Source organism: Lolium rigidum, chromosome 5 (assembly GCF_022539505.1).
Source record: "Lolium rigidum isolate FL_2022 chromosome 5, APGP_CSIRO_Lrig_0.1, whole genome shotgun sequence".
Classification (NCBI taxonomy): Eukaryota; Viridiplantae; Streptophyta; class Magnoliopsida; order Poales; family Poaceae; genus Lolium; species Lolium rigidum.
Genome location: NC_061512.1, coordinates 22,266,464 through 22,278,716, shown reverse-complemented (window position 1 = coordinate 22,278,716; position 12,253 = coordinate 22,266,464). Strand labels below are relative to the sequence as shown.

The 12,253-nt window shown below is 40.7% G+C and overlaps 1 protein-coding gene across 1 annotated transcript; it reads right to left on the bottom strand.

Moving 5' to 3' along the window:
* Positions 1–261: 261 nt before the first annotated feature.
* LOC124657843 (tetratricopeptide repeat protein 1-like) lies at positions 262–6,099 on the bottom strand. The gene is made up of 8 exons (XM_047196329.1): positions 5,948–6,099; positions 4,080–4,173; positions 3,950–4,000; positions 3,293–3,466; positions 2,710–2,889; positions 2,274–2,393; positions 2,022–2,155; positions 262–807 (listed from the first exon to the last, which is right to left on the bottom strand). Exons 1-8 carry the CDS (start codon positions 6,082–6,084, stop codon positions 735–737), a joined length of 963 nt encoding a protein of 320 aa, XP_047052285.1. The 5' UTR covers positions 6,085–6,099; the 3' UTR covers positions 262–734.
* Between the last annotated feature and the right edge of the window lie 6,154 nt (positions 6,100–12,253).

Here is a 12,253-nt window from a genome sequence, read left to right as displayed (position 1 = left end):
ATCAGATGGATACACCAAAACACAGCTACATATCTTGCACACGAAATGCCACGTCTCCAATCACCAACGCTAACCATTGCAGCTGTACCCTATCCATGCACTTCTGATCGAAAAAAAGAGATGGGAGCCACTACATAGCACCGAATACCCATGGGTTCTAATAATTAATTAATTAGGTCACGAAGCAGGCACGTACGTCTACACATTCTTTACATCACATCATGAGCAAATCATGAGCCTCAAAACCAACTGATGGCGATGTGTCACTTGCCACATTTCTAGGCCACAATCATCATATTACCCATCCCTCCATGTACATGGTTCAGGAGAGAATTTCGGTATGCTTTCAACACACCAGCGTGGGCCGGACCAGCCACACAATAACACAATAAAATCACAAGCTTCTAAAATACATATTCCAAGTTTTTTTTAGCAATGAAAGAAAAAATGACTGCCGTAACCCCACCAAAGCTTCTTGTACACACAACAACAAAAAAATATATCACCACATACGGTAGAAACCAAACCGAGAGCAGCAAAACTGGAGTGCCTGGATCTACGCAACACCGATACAGGAACCATCTCCGGTTCACAAAATATGGCATCTGCTTCTTCCTTCCTGTGTGAGAAGATACCTGCCGCCTTCTCAACCGTAAACCAACCACTGGGAGGAATACGGACCAATGATGCGATCAAAGGTGGAATCACGGGGACGTCGACTGCACGTATGTCCTTCAGGCAGCTTCAGTCTCTTTGAATATTCGAGGGATGATTTCGTGGATGGTAATGTCCAAGGGCTCAGGGCTCCTGCATGCACAAGTGTTAAAAGAAGATACACCGTACAACTATAAAAGCTTGTGATTGCCATAAAGAGCTGGTAAGAGTGATAGTTATCCAACAGGTTGTGAAAGCAACCCCAAAGGCATGACTCAAGGTTGTAAAGTACTACTACTATGCGGTGCAACAGATGCATCTAATGAGGTCGTGAAAGTTGTTAAGCGTCACAGGATGGTGGTGCCAACAACTGGTACACAACAAACATGCTGTAGAGTTCACAGCATAACAGGATACATGGCAGCGTAAAGGGAAGGATACTAGTTTCCCTTTTTGGTATTTATACATGCCAGCACAACTCTAAAAGAATATACACGTGAGTGCATTACGTTCACACAGTGCCTTGTTTCATTGTCTAAATCTTGCCAACAAATTAATAACACAATGCAGCACAAAACAATGACTCGTTGCTTATTTTTGAGATTAGTTGATTAGTGTGTTGACTTACCAATGTTATGAATAGCCACAACTGGATATCCTAAATTTAAAGAGGAATCTTCAAGGATCAGCATAACTTTAGAAAAAGAACTAATCCATCCATCCCAAAAAGGATGGCTTACATTCGTGTAAATTTGGATGTATATATATACTTAATTGTGTCTAAATACATCCGGATTTAGAAAAATCAGAGACATCCTTTTCGGGACAGAGGGAGTATTAATAAGGTTGTAAAGTACTTGGCAGTGCAACAAATGCACTAAGGTGCAAAAGGTGTCGAGCATCACAAGACACAACACACCAACTGTAGAGCTCAGCATAATGGGATACATGGCGGCTTAAAGGGAAGGCTAGTAATTTCCCTTTTTGGTAATTATAGATACCAGCGGAACTCTAAAAGAATATCCACGTGAGTGCATTACAGTGGGTTGTTGCATTTTTTGGACTTTTAACCGCGTGAACAAAATTAATATTGGAGTGGCGCACACAACAATGACTAGTTGATTATTTGATTGGTGAGTGTTGACTTACTAATAATGTTATGAATGGCCAGAACTGGCTATCCTAACTTAGGAGGAATCTTGAAGGATCAGCAAAACTTTAGCACAAGTACAATTAATAAAAGCCTAAAGTAGGTGATAACAGCATGCCACAACAGACATCTATTTGGATTTTTAGCTTGAGAATTTCGAATTGCCAAGTCATAGGTAAATGTGCATGCAAAGGTCTTATGCGGAAAGAGGAATTACCTGCACAATGTTCGCCCCTTTTCTGTTGTGCTAGGAACAAACCATATCTTCCGCAAAATCGGTGATTCAAATTGTACAAAGAATCCATCACTCTGATCAAGCTTCCATTTTCTCGATCCCGTCCCTTTCCAGACCTGTACATGATGGACCATGTTTGATTTGTCAAGGGAAGAACTATATCACTACAAAGGGTGCAATAACAAACTCTGGATAACACAGATCATAAAAACACATAAAAGAGATGAATCGAACCTGTGGGTAGGAGATGATTCCCTTAGGTGCTACCATACAAGCAGCCTTTGAGTAAGATTCAACGGTATACTGCCGCAAATACGGAATGCAACTGCCATGGGTGTCGGGTGACTCAAAGGCCTATAAAAGAAGGGAAAGCATATCAGTGTTGATAAGTCCGAACTTCGATATGGAAGTTGTAACAAAAAAAATCAACAAATAGAAATAAAAATGAAGCTGATCCTTAGTACTCCCTCCGTCCCATAAAGTTGTCTCAACTTTGTCAAAATTTAGATGTATCTAGACACTATCTAGTAGGTAGATACATCCAAATTTTGACAAAGTTGAGACCATTGGTGGGACGGAGGGAGTACTATATAACCTCAAGATTTCTGCACGGTACAAGTTTATATGAAGCAGGAGAATGGAGCATCCTTAAGCACGAGCAGCATAATACCTTTTCAATGTTAACCACTGGAGCATATTTTTCAGTATCAGTCTTCTGGTCATCAAGAAGAAAATTGACCCTTGGATCCACTTTTCCAGTGTCATGCCAAACCTTCACCGCTGATTCCATTACATTGATAACAAATGAGGAGATATTTTGTGCCAATTCTGCATCTCCATACTTTGCAGCCTGAAATGAAAAAATATATATGACGAGATATAAATGATGAAACATACTCTGTCTACAACCGAAAAAAGCCCTTTTATTTTGTCTACAGTCAAACTCAAAGTACAAAATACTTATGATGTAGTCTACTCGGTACATGTGTATAAACATTTGCAATTTTCAAAAATTTATAACCTGATTAAACAAGTGCCTATGAACTGGAACTGGCAAGGTACAAAAGTGTAAACACATAAATTTGAAATAAAAAGAGAAGATTCTTCATGGAATGCCTACTGGTACAACTTATTAGCTCATGTTTCCACACTTTCATATAAGTACCAGTGGCATTCTGGGCGAAATGTGATGCAACGTACATTGGAAACCCAAAATTCATTATACCACATAAGCCTGCAATCATAAAACTCACCAGCTCGGTTTTCAATGACCCCAAGTTCTTCCCAAGGTCAATATTGGAACGCATGTTCTCCACATCACCAGCTCGTTTCTGTTCCCTTGCTAACTGAGTAAGCCTCTTGATTTTTCTGGAGACTTCTGTATTTTGTGGATTGTGCTGTGAAGCTATTTGAAAAGCAGATACTGCCTGCAACAGAACGTAATATGACGACATCAGAGATCAGCATAATATTGGTTCTAAGCACATGCAATAAAAAAAATGGTTCATCTCAAAATAAATAACATAGGTTTTGAGATGATCTATGGATACTCAGTTGGATGAAGGAGAAGTCGAGTCATAACTTAAACAATTCAAACAGAAAATACAAGGTTGTTGTATGGTTCAAACATAAAATAAATTTGTGACACATTATTGTTCCATCAGTTATCAAATTTGCAACAATGAACATCAACTGAGTAGTCATCTAATCTCACCTTCAGATATTTACAGCTGAAACTATGCATTTATGACTTGGATTGTTCTCAACTTGTTCGGGCATAGTAGACATGGACATTTGGTAAAAGTTTTACATTTTACAGAATAGAAAAAAAGAGAGGGAGGGCAGGGTAGAATCTCTCTCCCCATTATTAATCAAAGGTGATGGTATAAATTTGCTATTTTTACTCTAACCTCCTCATACTGCTCCATGGCCTCCAGAACACATCCTTTCCTGAAATAACCCTATATTACGAAAGAAGATAGGCTGTGAAATTTGATAGCAGACTAAATGACAGCAGAGAGTAACTTGACATTTATATACCTTCTCCCACTGTGGCTTCAGTTTTATTGTCGTTTCGGCATCAGCAAGTGCTTTATTCAGCTTAACCAGGTGCAGAAATGCAGCAGCTCGATTGCTGGCAGGGATTTTAGTAAAAGGGGTAGTCAGAATTTCTCAACAGCATATACATACAACATAAGTACATAACATAAATTATAGGATAGTTACTCCTAGGTTGCCATTGCAGAATTTTTTCAGCTTCAAGACACAATACGATCCTACTTCATTTTAGTTTTTACTAGCAAACAAGCCTCCCCGTTTGATTATTATGTCTTATACATGGATTTCGAGTCGAAAGACTAGTCGAGACTAGTCGACGACTAGTCTACAAGTCGCATTTGCAAGGTCGACTCGGCCAGTCGACTCGACTCATTTGATGAGTCGATCGAGTCGATCGACTAGTCTTGACTAGTCTCGACTAGTCCAGGTTTGTGAGTCGGTCGACTTAAAAAATGACCCCACATGTTATAATTTTTTCCATTCTTTCCTCCCATTCCCATTTTCCCCCGTGTTCCCCCGTGAAACCAAGATCGAGAGACAGTTTCCCCCGCTCAAACCCAAAAGCCAAAACACATCTTGGTGTTCTCTCCCTTGGCCGCCGCCTCTGCAAGAACCTGCCGGCCATTGGAAGGAATTGCCCAGGTTTTCCCCCACTCCCCTGTCCCCAACCTGTAGGCTGCTGGTTCATGGACAAGAGGAAGGCCTTGGCCATTGGAAGGAATTGCCCGGGTTTCCCCCACTCCTCTATCCCTAGCCTTATATTCTATCCTACATTAAACACATTAGTAATTTAGTGTTAAACATGAGTCTTGCTGAGTCGAGACTAGTCTTGACTAGTCTCTGAGTCGCTGCCCCAGAATGACCCGTCGACTCGTCGACTCGCAATCCTTGATCCTATAACATGTCTACAATAAATTCCAAGTTATCTGCTCAAGCAGCATTTACAAAATGTTTTTTGGGCACATCACATGATCGGTGTTTTCCTAAAATCCTATTCGTTCTCACTTGCTGCAGTTTCGTTCCCCACACCCCATGTTTGGAGTTTAACATTAAGTCTCTCACCCGAGGGCTGAGGTGCTGAGTGCTAACTGCGTAAATCAGTTAGCTGGGATGTTTAATTGTCCTCTGTGTTCATTCTCATCATGTGCCTCATATTATAGCAATACTAGGTCAGAGTACAGGTTTGTGACAAAATCAACAGCATTTTTTCTTTGGAGCAGACAGTACTAGGAAAAGAGCGCTTCCTACATTTAAGAATATTATTTGCATCTAGAACTATATCCTCCTGAGCCAATGACAGTAAAGGGATTTTCTTTGGCTTGAAATGGATAAAGGGCACTTTGGAATTTGTTTGCCTTTTCGTATGTACGCCAAACCAGTCATGTGCTAAAGTTCAGCAAATAGCCAAATATTGTGCATCAATGTGCTATCCCATCACCACATATATTTCAGGGACCACGCAAGACTAAATTTTTCAACGACATCACCATACAAGGGTTAGCTACTTATCTAGTGTCAACATAAATGTAGCCATTGAAGTCTGGAAGCTCCACAACTTAAACCACAACTCAACATACTGAGTACTAAACGTTCCGACAAATCCTCACCGAAAACTTGCAATGTTTGCCGCACCCATTGCCGAAAATCCAAACTTTAAGCTAATCAAGAAATATCTAGAGTCGCCGATTTGATCTTTTCACAGGAAACGCTAGGGACACCATTTCGCAGCACCCGCCTGACCAAACTAAGCGCGCGCGCACCGTTGTCATCCCATCTCCGCCCAAGAGACCGGTCAGAGCACTAGGGTTCCGCGCACCAAACGAGCGGGGAGGAGGACATGAGCGAGATACCTGTAGAGGGCGGCGTTGTCGGGGTCGAGCTTGATGGCCTGCGTGTAGAGCGCGGCGGCCTTGAGGTAGCTCCCCGACTTGAACTGCTCGTTCCCCTGGTCCTTCAGCGCCGCCGCTCGTCCTCCGCCGTCCGCCATCGCCGCCGCCGCCGCCGCCGTCGAGGGTCACAGGGGTTAGGGTTTTGGGGTCGCGAGCTTCTCCACTTCGCGGTCTGTTTTTTTTTCTTTCTATTTTTGGTTCTCTGTTTTCACTCGGGCAAGAATGGCTAGCACGTGCCTTCTTGAGGATACACGTGTAACCGTGATCTGTGTAAGTAATTTTGCTTAGTCATAAAACTACAGTTTCTGCCATGTATTCAACGGACAAAAATTACTCTCCGTATATACAATATCGATGTGTATGTGCAATGTTATGAGTGCATTTTGGCTCATAAAAGCATACACTCCCGGATAAACCGTAAAATATTTTGATAGTTCAAGATTTCAAATTTCTACAGTAGAAGTATTCACAGTTTGTGTCTTTTTTTCCCGTGTGCAAAGTTTTGTTGATTTCCTATATTAAAAATATTGCTTTCTTATTTTGTTCCACTCCAGGAGTAGATCTAGTAGATCTAGGCTTTGTACACCGTCGGTGAGATATAGAGTGATAATTTGATATGAAAAAATTAAGTGCTAAATTAAACTATTTTTCCGACCACATTAATCTCTACTTATATACTACTTAAAAAGACTAAACATATTCCGTATTCTGCCCCGCCTCTAATACGTTCGTCGTTCCGCTCGACCGCCCGCGCCTAAGTGGGCCAAGCCCACCAGATGTTACCAATCCATCGTCTCTTCCGTGTCACTCATCGCTCATCTCGCATCCAACGCCGCCGTCACCAGTTCACCACACCAAGATCCAAGCCGAGCTGCCACCAGCACCAAGAGCTGCCGCCGCTTTGTAGGCTGATGCCCGGCCTCGCGGATCCAGGGGCTCCCTTTGTTGGGGCGCCCGAACCAGGCCACCGCGCTCACCCCGACAATGAGACCGAGCGCTAAGGTTCGGCGCTGCCGACCTCGGCCACCGCGCCTCACCAACATCCTGTACGACCCTGGCCACCGCGCCTCACCCCGACGCAGGAGCGCAAGGACCACCGCCGCCTCCAGTTCGACTTCGTTGTCGACGACCGCCTCCCATCTCCATCCCGACTCCTGTGTAAGTCCCCATCCACTGTATCCACGTGCCTCCTTGCGAATTCCCTTGCACCAATTTCATGGTTCAGAGCCCTTAGCTCGTCTAATTAACAACAGATCTAGCCTAGATGAGAACATACTTCGTCCTTTTGTTAATTTCATTCATATAGGATATGTCAGGGTTATCTGGGAGTGGTGGTTTGTGCCTTCAGCAAACGTAGAAGGACCTGTCAAAATGGATTCAAATGATCCTCCAGAGTACTTCTTCGAATTGTAGACAAACATACATTTTATGTGTGCAGGAAAATATAGGAACACATTAGATCAATGAATAGAAAACGAAATTTGGAGCAAAGCAACTGTAATTTCTCTTCGTACAATTTGCTTGCACTGCGCGGTGTGAAGCTTTGTGTGAAAACAAAGTCGGATATGGTTTTTTCTATCCTGAAGTATGTCTCCATTAGATTTAGTTCTCTCTCCCCTAAATTAATAAGAGTACATATAAGAGTACATAGCTACCAACGCTTTTGAAAATAATTCATGGCAATGTGGATTTCATATTAATTTATTACGCTGGATCTGGGTTTCAAAGGAATATATATTCTGAGTTATAGCTATGCCTTTAGCAAATAACAAAAGATGCACAAACGAGTATTGCTTCCTCATTTTTGTATGTGAAATTATGGACTTTAGTCTGACTAGATTAAGAATATTTCAAATATTAGACTTTCTAACATTGAATTCTGCTGTTCTGTAGGTCGTGGGATATGTTCATAGAAGCTCTGGAAAAGAATCTTGATTATTGTTGCCCATAAATATCTAACTAGGTTCAGAAGGTATTTTTATGTCATCTGTTACTACTTGGGTATTTTTGGATGGACCAGAATGGTATGCCTGCCTCAGATGAGAACTGTACAGGACATAAAGTATAAGATTGTGGAAGAATATATTTCTCGCATTTGTATTTCTAGGGTTCCTGTATTTTTTGCATACTTGGCAACTCAGTATTTGAAGAGCATGACATTTACAAGCATTTTCCCTCTGGGTTTTGCAAGGAATTAGTGAGGTTCCACAGATAAGGCTTCAGAGTACGATTTTGATTGTTATTGCAAATTGATATCTCATAAGATAGTAAAGATACTTTGTTATTTCTGACTTTGAACTTGGCTTGCAATTTTGAGAATCTATTATTGATGTGATGTCATCATATCAGAAGTTCAGAACATTTGCAACTAAGAAAAAGATGAGGTTACCTCAGCATATGATTCACGATCAGTTTCTCATTTTATGAATTTCGGTTATTTTGATAATTCTTTGATACTCACCTTTTGAAGACAATAGCGAGGATTTTCCTATTAGGTGTTGAAAAGGTATTGCTTATGTTCTACATCCATTGCCGCAGAGCATGCTTCCAGGGAGATTGATCTCTCAAGGTAATTTAAAAAAAACAATATTTTGGTTAGGAGAGGATTCACTTTATTTTATTTTGCTTCAGGCTAATGAAATTGTAGGAATGGAAAAAAAATCCAGTGAGTATGTATTGCTATTTATTGTGCATCATAGGCCTACCAAAGAATAACCACAAAACTAGCAATAACTTTTGTTTTCTGTTCCTGGAGGTGAGCATATAATTTTATTGTGCTCATGTCAATAGCAATTTTTCATCTAACCACCATCTATATATCGAGGCCAAATGATCTCCATTGTCCCTGTGAAGTGTGAATTAACATGATGTATATCTACTACATCTAGAGGCGGCAACCAAAAGATAAGGCTCTGCGCAGAAAAAGGGCCTCTACATTAAGGGTTTAAATTCTAAGCATGGTACATATATATATTTCGGTCATAGTTAAGTATTAAGAGAGTAAATCCGTTGTTGATTATGGACCACCTTAACTTCATGATATGTGAATGTAGTGGTCTGTAGAACTCTTCTACATAATTTCTCTAGAAGATTGTCGAAAATATTGTAACCTGAATGCTACGGTCTGTACATTTTTGGGTAACAGGTACAATTAAAAAGTTATAACAGTTACAATTAAAAAGCTAAACTTGGCTAAATGGAACAACTGGAGTTGCCTTGTCGAACTAATCCATTCTGGCACATCCCATATTTACTGCCTTCACTTTATATAACTCTTAAGGGGGAGGAAGGAATAAGAATAACATGTTAGCTTGGTTGTTAGTTAAAATATGAGTGGTGCATGTTTCTTGGTATCATATTCTGGCATAGCGTTGCTAAATTTCAAAGCTAATAAATTTAGCCTTGCATGTGGTGCTGCAGATGATACTCTAAAACATGGTCATTGGGGATGCTCATGAATGAGTCACAATAAGGCAACCATATCCTGTCATTCTCTGTACTGTTGCTTTCCCTTCTAATTTTTTTGTTCATGCTCCTTCATGCCTCCTGTATTAGATTGTTGAATTTTTTTACTATTATGGTAGTGATTGTTAGCTCTTGAAAAGAATTTGGGATCATTGGTGTTCCTTTTAGCTCTACCATATATATCTTCATGATGGTTGGCTTACTGGCAACAACACTTGTATCATTGGTGTTCCTTTTAGCTCTACTAAATGTTCGTTAAATTTTCAATTCGTGTGTGCATTTGGTGGATCGAGCACGGTGCTACGGCCGGCGTGCCCTTGTCTCCTGCTCGTCCTCGACAATTGCTGCTGCTGGGAAGAAGGACACAGAGTGGTAGGTGGTGTTGTAATTGACCCATGGCGCATCATCTTCCAGTCCCTACGTCTGGTCGTCATTACCCCTCCCACCAGATCATTGGTGTACATTGGTGCTGCAGTACCAGGCGTGCTCCCTCTCCTCGTCTGTTTGATTTTGTTTCCCCTCTCCTCACATATCTTGATTTTTTAAATCAACCTCACATATCTTGATTATTTCAGGTTGGCCTTTGTCTCTATAGGAGCGCGGCTAAGAAGATCAGATTCTTGCCATTCAGATTGGGGATGTCCCCCTTTCACAAAAATGCATGTGTTTGTGTTTATACATGGCAACTCAAACATTTTCTCATCTTATTAATGACGCACTAGGTGATTGTGAGCAGTTCATTGTTAGCCTCATCACCTCTCTGTTTCACGTTGTTGCAAATGTATAGCCTTGCTGATTCATATGAAGAAACTAAATTAAACTTCATGGTAGGTACACATCAATCATACAAGCATGAGGACATGGAAATTAAAAGGCAAGGTGATTATGTGATTTTTATTGTGATGCCAAATTATCTTCCTTGCCTGTTGGTAGCTGCTCCTAAGAGAATAAGATTTTTAATTGTACCTCTTTAGATGCAAGCATCTTCTTATCAGTGGAACTGCAAGGATTTTTTCAAAGTAAATTGAAGTGAACTAGATCTATCATATGTACTTGAATGCTAATTGGATATTTAGGGACACTGGGTAGTAAAGTTTTCTAGGAGTGCATATGTAGATTAAGCAGTCTGATACTTTCCAGTGTATTCTCACAGTTATTCTTAGTGTATATTATGCAGCTTAAGTAGAGTCACATGAAGGTGAAGTGAGGCAACCATGACAGGAAAGATGATTTTGATGCACACAACCTATTTAGTGAAGTACAGGTACTTGGGTTGTCCCTCCGTAAGTTCCTGTGCAATTTATTTATCGTGCTGATTGTGTGGAGTTTGGAGAGCGGCCATATGCAAGGGGGAGCTGTCAGGTGTTAATTTGGAGAGTGGGTATATGCATGGTATCATGTGAATTACGTTGTTGATTATGTGGTTAGTTATCTCATACACCTACAGGCAAGTTCGTATTTACTATCTTAGAACCTTTGTAACATTTCAGATTATGATATCATTTTAGTGGAAATTTGCATATACTGGTTAGAGCCTTGGTCTAGAAGTAGAGGTTCTGAACTAAATCAAAGGTAATTCTGTTACATCGCTGCATAGGGCACTTGGATGGAGGAAACTTAGCTTACCGTGGCCAATACAGACTGAAACCATATGTGTTTTTAAAAAAATACCCATCCTTAAAAGTTCGTGTTTCGCATACTTTTATAGTGGTTTAGCACAACAACTTTGGAAATGGCGGCGGGCGTGGTTCTTCTGTGACTGCCTCTAGACGGCAGGCTGGGTCGACATCTCGTGGCTACGGGCATGCCTATCGCGGCTCTTGCCAGTCAGTTGTTCCTGGTATTTCATCTCCGCATGGTGTGCCTTCTGTGTTCCTGTTGTCATTTAGGTTTCCAAGTTGTTGGTTTAAATTATCACTTTTGATATCAGTATGTTTTCTTTTATTCCTTCACTAGGCAGTACAATTGTCATTTTGATATCACCCCTCTGTCTAAATGGTCCATAATCCTCTTGAACTAAATAGCACTTGCTATGCAGGTATGGTTATTATTTTAGACCCTTGTGTTGTGTTTTGCTATGATGGGTAATGACAAATTAATGAAATCAGAATGCCCAGATAAAGCCATCTGCAGAACAAGTTTATAAATAGATGTGCATATGCCATGAGCAAATCAGTATATGCATCTTACAGTTCTATTGATGCCCAAAAGCAACATATTTTTTTAGAAGGCATCATGCTGATTTTGTTTATATGCAGACCAAGTTCATAATTTGACAATGAGTTCTCAAACAACCTGAAAAATTCATGGAGTATGCATGGAGCCAATAGGATATGTGAACATGTTGGAGATAATATGAACTTCTATCCTCCTTTTAAGAAACAAATATGGTATTTGATTTGGTTTTATTCTTATCTTTTTTGATGGTGGTACTACTTTTTCTTCTATTTTAGTGGTGGTACTGATTTTATATTCCCCTTTCTGGAAAAAAAATATGGTATTTGATTTTAGCTATTCGGAGCTATTCGTCAGTAGTGATCATGCACCCCAAACCTGATACTTACTTTGCAGACTCGCAACGTATGTATGAGTTTGTCAAAAAAGAATATGCATGTTCATGTCCTGGTGTCTGTGTCATTTGAAGCATGGATTGCTAATGGAAAGGTCGAGGTGATTCGGTGGATCTACATAAGGAGGGAGATTCGTGGACGTGGTGGACCAAGGCAGGATCTTTGGGATGCTCGGCTAAAACAAGCTTGGAGGAGCCAAGCAAACGCCGGTGCTAGCTTTGAGGAGGCCATG